We start from the raw sequence: 12,696 nt of genomic DNA on the forward strand, positions 1-12,696 counted from the left end.
GGTTTGAAGGATTATCCCAGCTGGTATCTTGAGATTCGAGGGATTCAACCTGGTACCTTCTGCATGGGAAACATGTACACAAATGGCCCTTCCTTTATTTCACTAAGTCAGCATCTCCAGTGGGGATGCTTCACTGCTCATGTAGCCATAATAAAATGCACTAGAAACTGCAGTCCCAAAAACCCTCTTAAAGTAATTACTTTGGGTATCCAGAACCTCCTAAATATATTTGTTATTCTTCATAGGAAACCTGATAGCAGTTTACAAAATCTAGTTGTGTATAAATTTTATGAAATAATTATAAATAAAATATTTTTATTTTAAATTAAAAATGAATAATATAGTGGAATGTTTGTTGGTCAGGTTCCTAAAGGTTGGTTACATTAGGCCTGCAGATAGACTGCTCTTTTTTCTGAAATAGTGGGGAAGGCAAATGAGGGGGAGCCCTGTAATGGCTGGTGGCTGTATGTATATGAGAGGCCACCATAGAGTTACCTTGATGATTTCTGCAAGACATCTGCCCTTGGAGTAACTTAGGGTGTACGCAGTTAACAGGAACATTAACAATCTGACATACTGACTAACATACTTAACACTATTTTGTTTTTCAGCATTAAACCTTTTGCACAACCAGCCTACCCCATCCAGCCACCCATGCCTCCATCACTAGCCAGTAAGTGATTTTGTTTCTCCAACTAACTGATGCTCTGCCTCATAACATTTTCTTGGCTCCCCTGTCACCACCAGCGCCCAGTCCTGTTTATTCATACAGACAGTTCTAGCTGTTTCCTCAGGACCTCACTGAGAGCTTGAACTTTTTTCTTGGCCCAGCCATGATGGTGAATCTCTTTGATTTCATTCATAGAAACTGAATGCCTTATTGTCTATTCCAAAGGGTTGATTCTTTCCATCCTGCCATTAGCAGTGATGGTACCTGTAGGTTCTCCCCACCCTCACAGAGCTTTCGGGGTGCAATTTGGATTGGGGGAAAACAGTGCAGTGGAGAGGGCTAACCATTTCTCCCTTGCTGTTGCTGGCCTAATTCAGCCCCCTTCTATGCCACTTGCTAAGCTTTTCAAAAAGAAAATAGGATGATCTACTCATGGGTTTTCCATCATCTCGCCTGCTTTGAGTGAGAGGGATTCTACCTTCACATTTGCCTAGGATGTTTCTGCATGATGGAGATGAAAGCAGACTTATCATGGACCACCTTGTCTTGCCAACCATGGTCACATTTTGCTTGCAAGGAAATATGGCAAAAGCACTGAAATAAAATATAAATAAATGACTCTTTTTACACCTTAGCTGCTTCCAGATTTTAAAATTTGACTCAGTAAATGATGTTTTGCATTTAATTATTTCAGCAAAGCTTTTTATATTTTAACTAGCCTCTATGCTGCCCTTTGATCCCTTCATATTACCCACAGAATGTCATCTGTGAGATGGATTGTGTAGATGGAAGACAGTTTTTGTAGCAGGAAGCCCATCTGTCCTGTCCAATGATCTTCTTGATGTTCTAAAGTAGAGCTTCCTAAACTCTGTGTCACGACACGTTACTGTGTCCACTGCAGTGTGTAGGTGTGTTGCGCGAATGCCCCCCACGCTCCTCCTGGGGCTGGAGAGGGGTTGATTTAACTTCCGGTTTGCTAGTAAAACCGAATTACTGTGTCATGAAATGATGCATGTCTAAAAACTGTGTCACCAACATGAAAAGTTTGGAAAGCTCTCCTCTAAAGACACCTCCATGGTAGTAGAAGGGTAGCTTCCTGGATTGCTGTAGTACTTGGGAGTTTTAAATTGTATTTTATCTAGGGAGTACAGTCTGCTTCATTCCTCATTGCTTCATCTGGAGTTTAAGAGATTACACCTTTTTTGTTTACAAACAGTCTTGCTTAACGTTCAGGGGAAATTAATTCATTTCAGTTCTCCCATCTTCTAAATGCAAGGGCATCCCAGAGCTATTATAAATATGAAATGCTTAAAAATGAAATTTGAATCATTACAATTTCAGAGAGTCCTGTTGCATTAGAACTGCCATCTGGGCAATAAGGAAGGAAATAGTCCTTGGCTTCTTGGAAGGATGGGCAACTAGGCTAGATGGAGGAGCATTAAAGGGTTGTCCTCATCTCTGCAGCTGAAACCTCCCCCTGCAGTGCTCAAGAATGTGGCAACACTTTCTTTTTTCCAGGCTACGAGCCCCTGGCTCCTCTCCCACCTGCTGCCTCGGCTGTGCCAGTCTGGCAGGACCGCACCATCGCCTCCACCAAACTGCGGCTCCTTGAGTATTCAGCGTTTATGGAAGTGCAGCGTGACCCTGAAACGGTAACTCTTAGGGGGGAAGTGTTTGGCACTGCAGGAGCCGGTGGCAATGGTGTTTTTCAGCTCTTACAGTGCATTGGGTCTCTGCAGAAAACTGCCCTCTTTTCTAACCTGCATAAAGCCTGACATTCACTTACGAGCCCCATGTAATAAATGCTGCCAGAGACTCAAGCTCTGGTCTCCCTGTGCTGTTTTGTGTAATATAGACACATATCACATTGGCTGTATTTATATAGCCCTTTTGTCTAGGCTGGAGTCGCCAATGGCATGCAGCTTCCATCAACTCTGGTTATTACCCATGCTGGCCTGAGCTGTTGGAAGTTGGAGCTCAACATCTGGAGATGTTGGCTGCTCCTGGTCTGGATGGTGGTAGCTGGCATTAAGGCAACTGAGTTTTGAATTTTGCGGCGTCAGCAGGAGTATCTGATTCCCTTTGTCATGGCTGAATCTTTGTAGTGAAGCACGCTACCTTCCGCTCCCACATTTTTTGCCATTTGTGTTTCCCACCCTACAGTATAGCAAGCACCTCTTTGTGCACATTGGACAGACGAACCCCTCGTACAGCGACCCGCTGCTGGAGGCAGTGGACATCCGCCAAATCTATGACAAGTTCCCTGAGAAGAAAGGTGGCCTGAAGGAGCTCTATGAGAGGGGGCCCCAGAACTCCTTTTTCCTGGTCAAGTTCTGGGTAAGAATCTTGCAGCCCAAAGCCGAACAATGCCTCTGAAAAAGCCATTATTGGGTACTTCTTCATCGGACAAGGAGGCTAAGGAAATTAGACCAGAGGACCATGGTTACATTATTCTCCTATATGAATGTGGATGTTGTTTGGATGATGGGAGGGGGGATGCTTTCTGGCCTCAGATTCTCCACATCAGTGGGCAGTCGCATGTTTCATGTGGTTTTGCCTGGCTTTATATGCTAAGCAGGCTTGACCCAGGCATCTTGGTAGAAGAGCCTAAGGGATATTAAAAATGAAACGAAATTCTGAAGGGGTCTGGGGAAAAGGGTTCATCCTTTAGAAAAAGAGCTGCATTCAATAGCATGTTTTGAGGTCTAAGCAATGCCATGGTATTATTCTCGCACAAATGTTCATAGAATCATAGACTCTATAAGAGTTGGAAGGGACCCCCGAGGGGCATCTAGTCCAACCCCCTGCAATGCAGGAATCTCAGCTAAAGCGTCCATGACAGGTGGCCTTCCAACATCTGCTTAAAAACCTCCAAGGAAGAAGAGACCACCACCTCTCGTGGGAGTCTGTTCCACTGCCGAACAGCTCCTACTGTCATAAAGTTTTTTTCGAATGTTTAGTCGGAATCTCCTTTCTTGTAACTTGAAGCCATTGGTTTGAGTCCTGTCCTCCAGAACAGGAGAAAAGAAGCATGTTCCCTCTTCCATTTGACAGCCCTTAAGATATTTGAAGATGGCTATCATATCTCCTCCCAGTCTCCTCTTTTCCAGGCTTCTCATAAGGCTTAGTTTCCAGATCCTTTATCATCTTGGTTGCCCTCCTCTGAACACATTCCGGCTCCCGTAGCACATACTGCAAGACCAGCCGGTGTTTTACATTGGCTTTGCTCTACCATCTGAATTTTTTAATGCCACTCTGCAGCATTCAGCCTGGTTTGAGCCTCCTTTGGAACTGTGGCTTAATATTGCCTAAATGCTGTCACTCTCCCCTGCCATCAAATCTTAAAAGCTGTTGTCATCCCACACTGAGCATTTTCAGTTCGTCTTCTCAGCCCTTCGCTAAAAATACATGAGCCGATGTGGTCCAGCTTGGAATGCTTGTGAGACTTCATTTCAAATTCCATCTCAGCTGTGGACTTCGGGCGAGTCACCTCCATTCTCCATCTACAAAATGGGCATAAAAGCAAAGAGTGGCAGTGAGGCTGAATGAGATAAGGGTTAGAAAGCAGCTTGCTATTTTTAAATACTTATGTCAATAATTAGCAGTATCACCATGAATACACTTCTCTGTTGGCATCTTCGCTCCCCTCAGTGAATGCATCTCGGAACTCTTGGGTCGGAGACCTCTGCGCCCCAAGCAGAAAGCCACAATCCGTACTTGATTTATAACACCTCCTTCTTTGCCTTTGCTCTAGGCGGATCTGAACAGCACCATTCAGGATGGTCCTGGTGCTTTTTATGGCGTAAGCAGTCAGTATAGCAGTGCAGAAAACATGACCATCACAGTCTCCACTAAAGTGTGCTCCTTCGGAAAGCAAGTAGTCGAGAAGGTGGAGGTGAGTCCTGCGCTTCCTTTGGGTCTGGTACCAGCAGGAAGGGAATGTTGCAGAGTGGGTGAAGAGCATAGCAGTTAATGTGGGACTGGAAGTTAAGTTCTTGGGAAGAACGTACAGCCCAAGGGGAAAGTGCTTTGGGACTCTTTAAGTGCTAACAGTACATGTATAATAAGTAGCAATGTATGCGTTATCAGAATGTCAGTATAGTCCTCTCTTCCTTTCCCCCTGCTGCTTAATTATGGATAATTAGGGTGTGCCACCTCCCCAGTTCTCCTACACCAAGCTTGAATGCCATTCGATACACAATAATAAATCAATAAACAAATCTCTCTCATATTATTGCACCTTCAGTGGCTTCTTTGTTAGGGTCTATACCTTATCAATGCTTTTTCTGCAGACGGAATTTGCCCGGATGGAGAACGGACGGTGTGTGTACCGAATCCATCGGTCCCCCATGTGCGAATATATGATCAACTTTATCCATAAACTGAAACACCTCCCAGAAAAATACATGATGAACAGCGTCCTGGAGAATTTCACCATCCTGCAGGTAAATAACATTTTCCTTCTATCCTGAATCCTTTCCAGCTGGTGCAAGGAGTAACTTCTGTCTGGATGTTCATAGTAGGCTTTTCATGGCTGAAGACACCAACTGGATAGTTTCAGATTTGGTCATACTTGGAGTAAAAACCCATTGAAATAAATTGTACAAGTTAGGTCATTGGTTTCAATGAGTTTACCTATAATATGACTAAATCTGGGCCTGTAGCAGCAAAAGCAGACCCCTTCATCTGCCCCACTTGTAATAAAACCTCTCTCTCCCCTACAGCTACAAGCAGGTGCTGTATCTCTCCAATGGTTTGACTTTAGACACACTCTTCCATTGTTCCCCAAGACAGATGGATGCCAATAACCAGGATCCAACCAAAATAACAATTGCATTCCTTTCTTCCTGTTGTTTTTTATTCTACCTTTCAATGTCGTGCTCATCATCTGCTTCTTTCAAGAAGGCAATGGTTTGTCATGAAGACATTTCTTATGAGGAAAATATTTTGTTCAGCACGTGAGATTCTTTGGCAAGGACAAGCTCATGTAGTCTGTTCCTCATTTAAAGCGCTGTCCTGCCATCCATTATATGTGTTGGCTCAGTTGAGTAACTTGCTGCAGTCCTTAATCCCCACTTCAAAATATTTTCATTTGATCAGATGGGCATTTGTCTCATCCTTGCAAGTAGAGAGGAGGTTAATTTTACCAGTTTCTTAGATTCATTCTCAGGTACAGAAGAACGTTATCTTCATCTCTTTGCAGGTTATAGGCAATCCGTTAAAAGTTACCACTTAAATCTTTAGAATTGTGGCTTTGATTTTAGGTTTTTTTAATTCATCAAATAAGTCCTACTGAAATCAAGTGGATAGATGGTAAAAGTAAAGAAGATTGAAATAATATTTTGTACTTGGGTGCAGATAACTACATCTGTATTATGCTTGTTGATTGTGATGTGTATGGTTAAATTGCAACAGGGAAAGGATCAATCTTCTGCTTCCATATTTTAAAAGAGATGGTGGCTATTGAAATAAGTGTGTTCTTTGCAGCTGTTGCAATCTCCACCTTCCTCTCAAATCTCATTTTCATTTTGTGTCTTGACTCTTTAGATAGTGATGTGCAAGCCACTCTGGGACTCCCTTTTCTGCTGAAGAGTGGGAGACATTAATTTTCTAAAGAAATAAAGTACTCAGCTTCTGTACAAAATACAGTATGAGAGCTCGTACTATAGGAACATAGCTCAAAAAACTATGCCATTTCTCTGGTCTCAATGTCTGACTTGCCCAGTCCATCTTCCTGTATCTCACGGTATGTGTGTGTCCTTCTTCCCTCAGGTTGTTACGAACAGAGATACCCAGGAAACCTTGCTCTGCATAGCCTTTGTTTTTGAGGTCTCCACCAGCGAGCACGGAGCCCAGCATCATGTGTACAAGTTGGTCAAAGACTAGAGGCCCCCTTGGGGTGACCGGGCAATTTGAGGAAGAAGAGAAGAAGTCTTGTCAGAGAAGCCACCCGAATAGGATGCCTTGACGCAAGTCTTTTGAAAAATGAACACACAACACACACAAAAAGCAATGCCAAAAAGACTGTATCACAATCACAGATGTTTTCTACTTAGGAACAATTTTTTTTAAAAGAAAAAAACAAGCAGAAAAGAAGAGCATGACAGGAAAGCATATAACGGAAGGAGAGCTGTATCTGGAGGCAACAAGAAGGAGGACTGTTCCTGGGGGCTCGGTCATCAGTATTTCAGGAGACATTGGCGCCAAGGCCTGGTACCTCTGGATATCTCTCCCGTCACACAACACTAGAACAGCATCTAGTGAAACGAGACTGCCAACTACTTCTTAATACCTGGATGTGCCTATATATCCCGTGCCAATTTGTCCTCAAAACCTGGGTGGTTTCATTTAGAGAAAAGCGTTCTGAGAGGGCTGCTAAGGCTGTCTGTTCTGGGAAGGGATGGGGAATCAGAGGCTGCCTTGTTTATGTGACCGATCCCACTCTGTTCGAGACACCGACAAAGAAGAGGAAGAGTTTTCTTCCATCTCTTGACGCAGGCTGCGTGCAGAGCCAGCACAGGGAATTGGCGGCTTGCGTCATGTGGCACACATGCCACCCATGGGTTAATTGCAAGAAAACGATTTGGTTCCAACATTTTCCTGGGCATTTTCTATTGCAGGATACAGTGGTGGTGGGAGGGCGCCAGGAGTTGATTATGGCAGGAATGTGGCGCTTTTACATCCATGTCCCAGATGTTTGGATAATAGACGGGAGTAGGGTTGCAGGATCGTGTGTGTGTGTGTGTGTGCGCGCGCGCATGCGTGCGTGCGTGCGCCAACAAGAAATGGAGAGACTTAAAGATATCTGTCTGTGGGATGTTAAAAGGTTAGAGTATGTATTAAGAGGAAGGAGGGGTGCTCAGCTGGAGGAGAGCAATTCAGGAAATCATAGATTTGGAGATTTGCATAGATTTGCAATCATAGGGTTGCAGATAAGCAGGCTGACTCTAGGTGAGCAATGAGATGACTGGGAAAATATTAGGGCTGGCTAAGGTTGAGTAACTTTGAGGGGGGGATCTGAATTTGTATGGGATTTTTAACCAGCTCTCAATGGAGCATTATTATTACATCTGCCATGTCAAAAACAGCATGGGATAAGCTTAGACCAAAGTTCTTGCTGCCTGGGCATTGTTCTGGTAAGGTATTAATTTCCCTTCTGCTTCTCTGTTCATCTGTGGTAGTCATCTAGGAAAGGGCATGATCTAAATATCACGATGCAAGTCTTTCCTCTGGATTATGTACTTCCCACCTAGGATATCTTTGTGGAGGCTGCTAAACGAAACAAAAAACCAAAGCGAAAATTGCGTATTCTGGCAGCCTAAACCCAAGGAGGTGCTGAAAGATGAAACTAAGTACAATATGTCATACAGAATCCCTCTTCATTTGAAAGCTGTACTGTTTGCTGTTGGAAATGCTGAAGAAAGTTTCTGTGTAGGGTTTAAGTATAAACATGAGCCCCTAGACCTTAAGCTTGGAGACTAAGACAGTGGGCTTGTGATTTAAATTGGTGCTTATAGGAATCCTGTTACATGAACAGTGCCAAGATATCAGTAACCTCACTGTACGTGGCACCTCCAGGGCTCAGGCCCATAGGTTTCAGCTATACTTTGTCTAAATGCTAGTTTGTAGTTTTAAATAATAGAGGAACTAACAGAATGTAATATTTGTGCCTTCCTACCTTTCTTTTTTACCATTGAACTTTTTTCTGTTTTGTCCTTCAGCTTTCCCCTGGCCACATGGTGATTTGTTTGCTTTTAAGTTGGTTGATTTTCATTTTTTAAGAGAATTCTCCTTGCTGCTCCATCCTTTCTTTAGTCCGGTATACTCTTACTCAACCCACTCAGACTAATCTCCACCCTATGCTGCCATGGACCTGGTGAGATTACTATGGAGAAGCCTCAAAACATTGGAAAAGGTGCAATACAGTGCAAAAGAAAAAGAAAAGCCATTTGCAAGCAAGGAGAGAATTTGAGGTTTCCACTTCTACGAGGAAATTGGAATGCACAGACTTGAGTTTGCAATTACATTTTTTTATGCTTGGGGTATTTGACTATAGCTTTAAATGGAGGTTGGCCCCCAGTGCATAGTTCTCAAGGCTGGTTGAGTTATTTTGGCACCTGGGGCAGAAAATCCCACAGGTGCATCTTCCCACCCCTGGCAATAAATACTATAGTAACTTCACATGTTTCTGCCATTTTCATGACACCTCAACACACCTGCCTGAGGAGACCATTTCACTCTACCTAATGCTAGGACCAGATCCAATTTGTAAGAAGAGATTTCACCACCAGGATCATTTTCATAGTGGTATCAAGATTTGTGCAAAGAGATTCCCAAAGAGAGAGTGGAAGGGAGCTAGGAATTCAGAGTGTGTTGGCTGCAGGCAAAAATGTCTGTTAAAATCAGATTGTGGTGACGCTGAAGTACTGGGTGCCTTTCATTGGAACATAAGGGTCAGGTTAAAATTTAGAGCTCCTCCCTTCTCCGTTGTCTGCCTTAGAAGGTAGGAGATAATGTAATGGAGATGCCTCATAAAGTCTTGATGTCTGGCTTTTCATAACTGACTTGGGCCTCTCCTTCAGGCCTGGCCTGTATCACCACTGCATTGTTGATTTAGCACCCATGTTTCGACTGTGGATGAAGGACTAGGTACAAAGGCATTGGCTAACTCAAACTTAAGTCTGGCTAACGCAGACTAAGAATGTTCCCAGGATCCTTCGGACTGCTGTTTGAGTACAACATGCAGCTGAGAGGTGACACCATGAGAACAACTGACAGAATGGTTTCCCAGCTTTTTGAAGGACATTTATAATTAATGTAATAATTTTTTTCCTGTGAAGTGTTTTTAATTGATGCCACCCAAGAACTTCTGGAAAACTCCACTAGAATGTTGAAATGAACACTCCTCTGCGTGTTATGTGGGACCCCGAGGTGGTAGCTCTAAGGGGAATGGTACGTGGGGACTGGTTTGGTAGAGCAGCAAGTCACAAATTGCTCAGGAACAGTGCCTTATTTTGCAACACATGTTGCACTCTTGGGGGATGAGCAACAGGTGCAGAAAGTTCTAAAAATCAGTTGTAGTCTAAATTCAGGTGAGCACATCCTCTACCCCCTGCCTCCAATGTGATAATCCTACTGCGTTGCCTCTGGCAAAGCTGATGGTCTCATGCATCTCCTGTGTGTGATGTTTTGGGCAAACTGGTCTCTCTAGTGCCACAACTCTTTCTCCAGTGTATTATTACTCTTAGGAAGAACTGGCTACTTTGTAAAAGCCAGCTTGAAGTTCAGGTACGTTTCTGAGACCCCTGTGCATTGGGCGGGGGGAGAGGTACAGCGTCCTTGGAACTGAATAACAGTTATTGCTATTCTAGTGGGAGGAGGTAGAGTTAAAAGAGACAGGATGTTGAATTGCTTATGATTACAGCCAGAGCCTCTGCAGCTGTAAGGAGAGGAGAGCTGGCTAGTTTATATGTAGCATGTTTATTTTCATTCCTAGATCAAAAAACTCTGGGAATTAAGGTTAAAACCTTCCCTGTTCTCCTTAACCTATGTATAATAGAATTCCCTTTTCTGCTAAACATACTTTTTTAAGGGAGGGCATATATAAACCCCTGGGGCAGAGACTTCAGTGTACAACATGGGGAAAGTGGAGCAGAGCCTTAGTCTTGCCTAAACCCCAACTTTCTTATATAAAAACTGTTTCTTGTATTTTATCCACAATCTTTAACCCAGCTGGAGCCTTTGGAATAAACCTCCTCCAAAACTGGCCTATGTTACGTTTCTCGTCTTTCCCCCTTTCAGTCCTTCCATGCCATACCATTCTTGATTTCAGTGCAACATTTAGTTAGATCCATTCCCCAGCCTTCCTGCTTGTAGAATCCCCTGCGCAGGCCACAAGTCTGTGAGCACAAATAGACCTACAAACCACTGCCCACCTGGGTGTCCCTCAGAGAATGGCAGCAAGGCTAAAGAAACGCCAGCTTCACAAATCTCTTAGTTGGACATAATACTGGTACCCAAAAACTCAAGTCACCAAGTCTCATGTCACCCCACATCCCATGTATTTATGAATTTCACATGAAGTACTGTTTTATTTTTTTAAAGACTTTGTAAAGCTTACCAGGGTTATGGTCACCTTTTTTAGAGCTCTGTCAGTCCACATTGTAAAACCATTTTTATGTATTATATTTTGTGTATTTTTTTTTAATCCAGCTGTGATGGGTTGTATCATATATTGTTGTGTTTACTGTATGTCCATCTTCAAGTAGATGAGACAGTGGAGCTTCTAGAAAGCTATGGTCTGCTGAAAACTATTAAACTTATTTGTTCATGGGTTGGCTCAAACACCTGTTCGCATTCTTCCCTTTATTTTCTCTTGTATGTTCATGAGCATTGCACCAGCAATAAGAAGCTGCAATTGGATCCACCTCATCAGCCCCTATCAGCAGAGGTCCTCCACAGGGACTTGTGCAACTGGGCACTCTCCTCACCATGTGCTCCCCCCACGTCCTCTAAAATTGGGGGAGGAGTGTCAGGAAAAATTCCACATGGGGAGACGGTATGGCGTATCATTCCACCTGACAAGCTGGATGCTTGCACAGATTGAACGATGAGAAGAGTGCAGCTTTTAATTCCACCACTTGTCCATAATGTTTTACCAGGTCATAATCTACACTGGTCTGTGTATTTATATATGTCTACAATCTCACTGGGTGAGTGGGGGATTTTGTATTGCATTCAGCCTTCATTTGTGTAAATAGCTGTTTTAAAAAATAATAATCGTGTTTAACATCTGCTTTGTGACTGTGAAGTTATGACTGGTAGGATTTCAAGTCTGGCTTTCATACTTGGGAGTTAATTTGCTGAACCCAGTTTGGAAGCAATACTACTGTGTTCAGTCCAAACGTACTTTTCTTTTCCGAAGCTTACAGAACTGGCACTCCGTGAAGTCATCAAGAAGCTTTCCCAATCCCCAAAGCAATTTGCACTGTTTTGTGAATGTGTTCTGTTTAAAACACATTAAAACACATTTAAAAACTGCCAGCTGCCCAAAGGGAAATCGCAATGCTCACAGCTGAGCTGGAGTTTTGACAGATTGCAAAGGTGTGAGGGATAGGCTCACAGCTGTTATTCATATGTTCTTCATTTACCCCTTCTCAAAATGGAAGCCATGTATATTTTGCAAAACGTATGTTTGTGTGGGTGTGTGAAATAAATAGAAATGTGTTTGGATGATAATAATACATACTAGCTTCAAAGTACTGTATGCAGTTACAGTGTGACTGGTTGCATTGAGATGATCCTTTGTGGGCTTGACTACTTTCCTCCCCTCACAGATGTACATTAGTTTAATCAAGCCATATTTTGCCACTTACATGCAACTATAGAGTTTGAGTGAGCCATCCAAATTAGAATTGTAAACTAGTTTGATCCTGGTTTATTAAGGCTTGCTGAAACCATAGATTTTAGGCTGGATGTAATAGCAATCCATGGTTTGATTAGAACAGGGAGTAATGCAGAAGCTGTTCTCAAAAGGGGAAAAAGAAAGTGGGGAAGAAGAGAGCCCTCAAGCATATGGTTTGTTCCTAATCCTCCAAACCATGGTTTGAATGCAGACAGTGTCATGGAATTTCACTGTTGGAATATCTGAATTTTACTGTTTGGTTCCTTGGTGGTGTGAGGGTTTATTCAAGTGTTTATGTTCACCTTGAACAATAAAACAGCCACTCTGACTAGCTAAAGTATGAACTCTGCTGCTTTGAATCAACTCTCAGTCAACAGATCAAACAGTACTTGTGGTCTTGGTATGGGGGAGTGACAAACAGGTGCCAGCAAAGAGAGAGATTAAGAATATGGATTCTTAGGTTTCAAGCAACCCAACCACTGGTATGTCTTTGCATAAATGGGCACAGGAATAAAGAAATAGTTTGTGTCAAAAGCAGCATCCTTTTTCAGTAGACATTGTTTCGAAAGGGCCTCCTCTCTTGTGAGAGCAAGAAGAGAAATACCTCTTCAAGGAGGGTTCC

At 43.0% G+C, this 12,696-nt stretch overlaps 1 protein-coding gene and 1 long non-coding RNA gene across 7 annotated transcripts in view; one reads left to right on the top strand and one right to left on the bottom strand.

The window, feature by feature from the left end:
- The window catches only part of TEAD3 (TEA domain transcription factor 3), an 89,838-nt gene extending 78,824 nt beyond the window's left edge, over positions 1 to 11,014 (top strand). For all 6 annotated transcript variants that reach the window (XM_083509408.1, XM_083509409.1, XM_083509410.1 and 3 more), the window contains 6 exons: positions 612 to 673; positions 2,189 to 2,322; positions 2,834 to 3,007; positions 4,425 to 4,565; positions 4,963 to 5,115; positions 6,443 to 11,014. In XM_083509408.1, the coding sequence (XP_083365534.1) occupies positions 612 to 673; positions 2,189 to 2,322; positions 2,834 to 3,007; positions 4,425 to 4,565; positions 4,963 to 5,115; positions 6,443 to 6,556 (778 nt within the window). In that variant the 3' untranslated portion in view covers positions 6,557 to 11,014. The remainder of the gene's footprint in view (positions 1 to 611; positions 674 to 2,188; positions 2,323 to 2,833; positions 3,008 to 4,424; positions 4,566 to 4,962; positions 5,116 to 6,442) is intronic.
- The window catches only part of LOC310709587, a 479,424-nt gene that overhangs the window by 180,227 nt on the left and 286,501 nt on the right, over positions 1 to 12,696 (bottom strand). The window lies entirely within an intron of this gene.

Source organism: Podarcis liolepis, assembly GCF_965112155.1.
Source record: "Podarcis liolepis genome assembly, chromosome: 6".
NCBI classification, from domain to species: domain Eukaryota; kingdom Metazoa; phylum Chordata; class Lepidosauria; order Squamata; family Lacertidae; genus Podarcis; species Podarcis liolepis.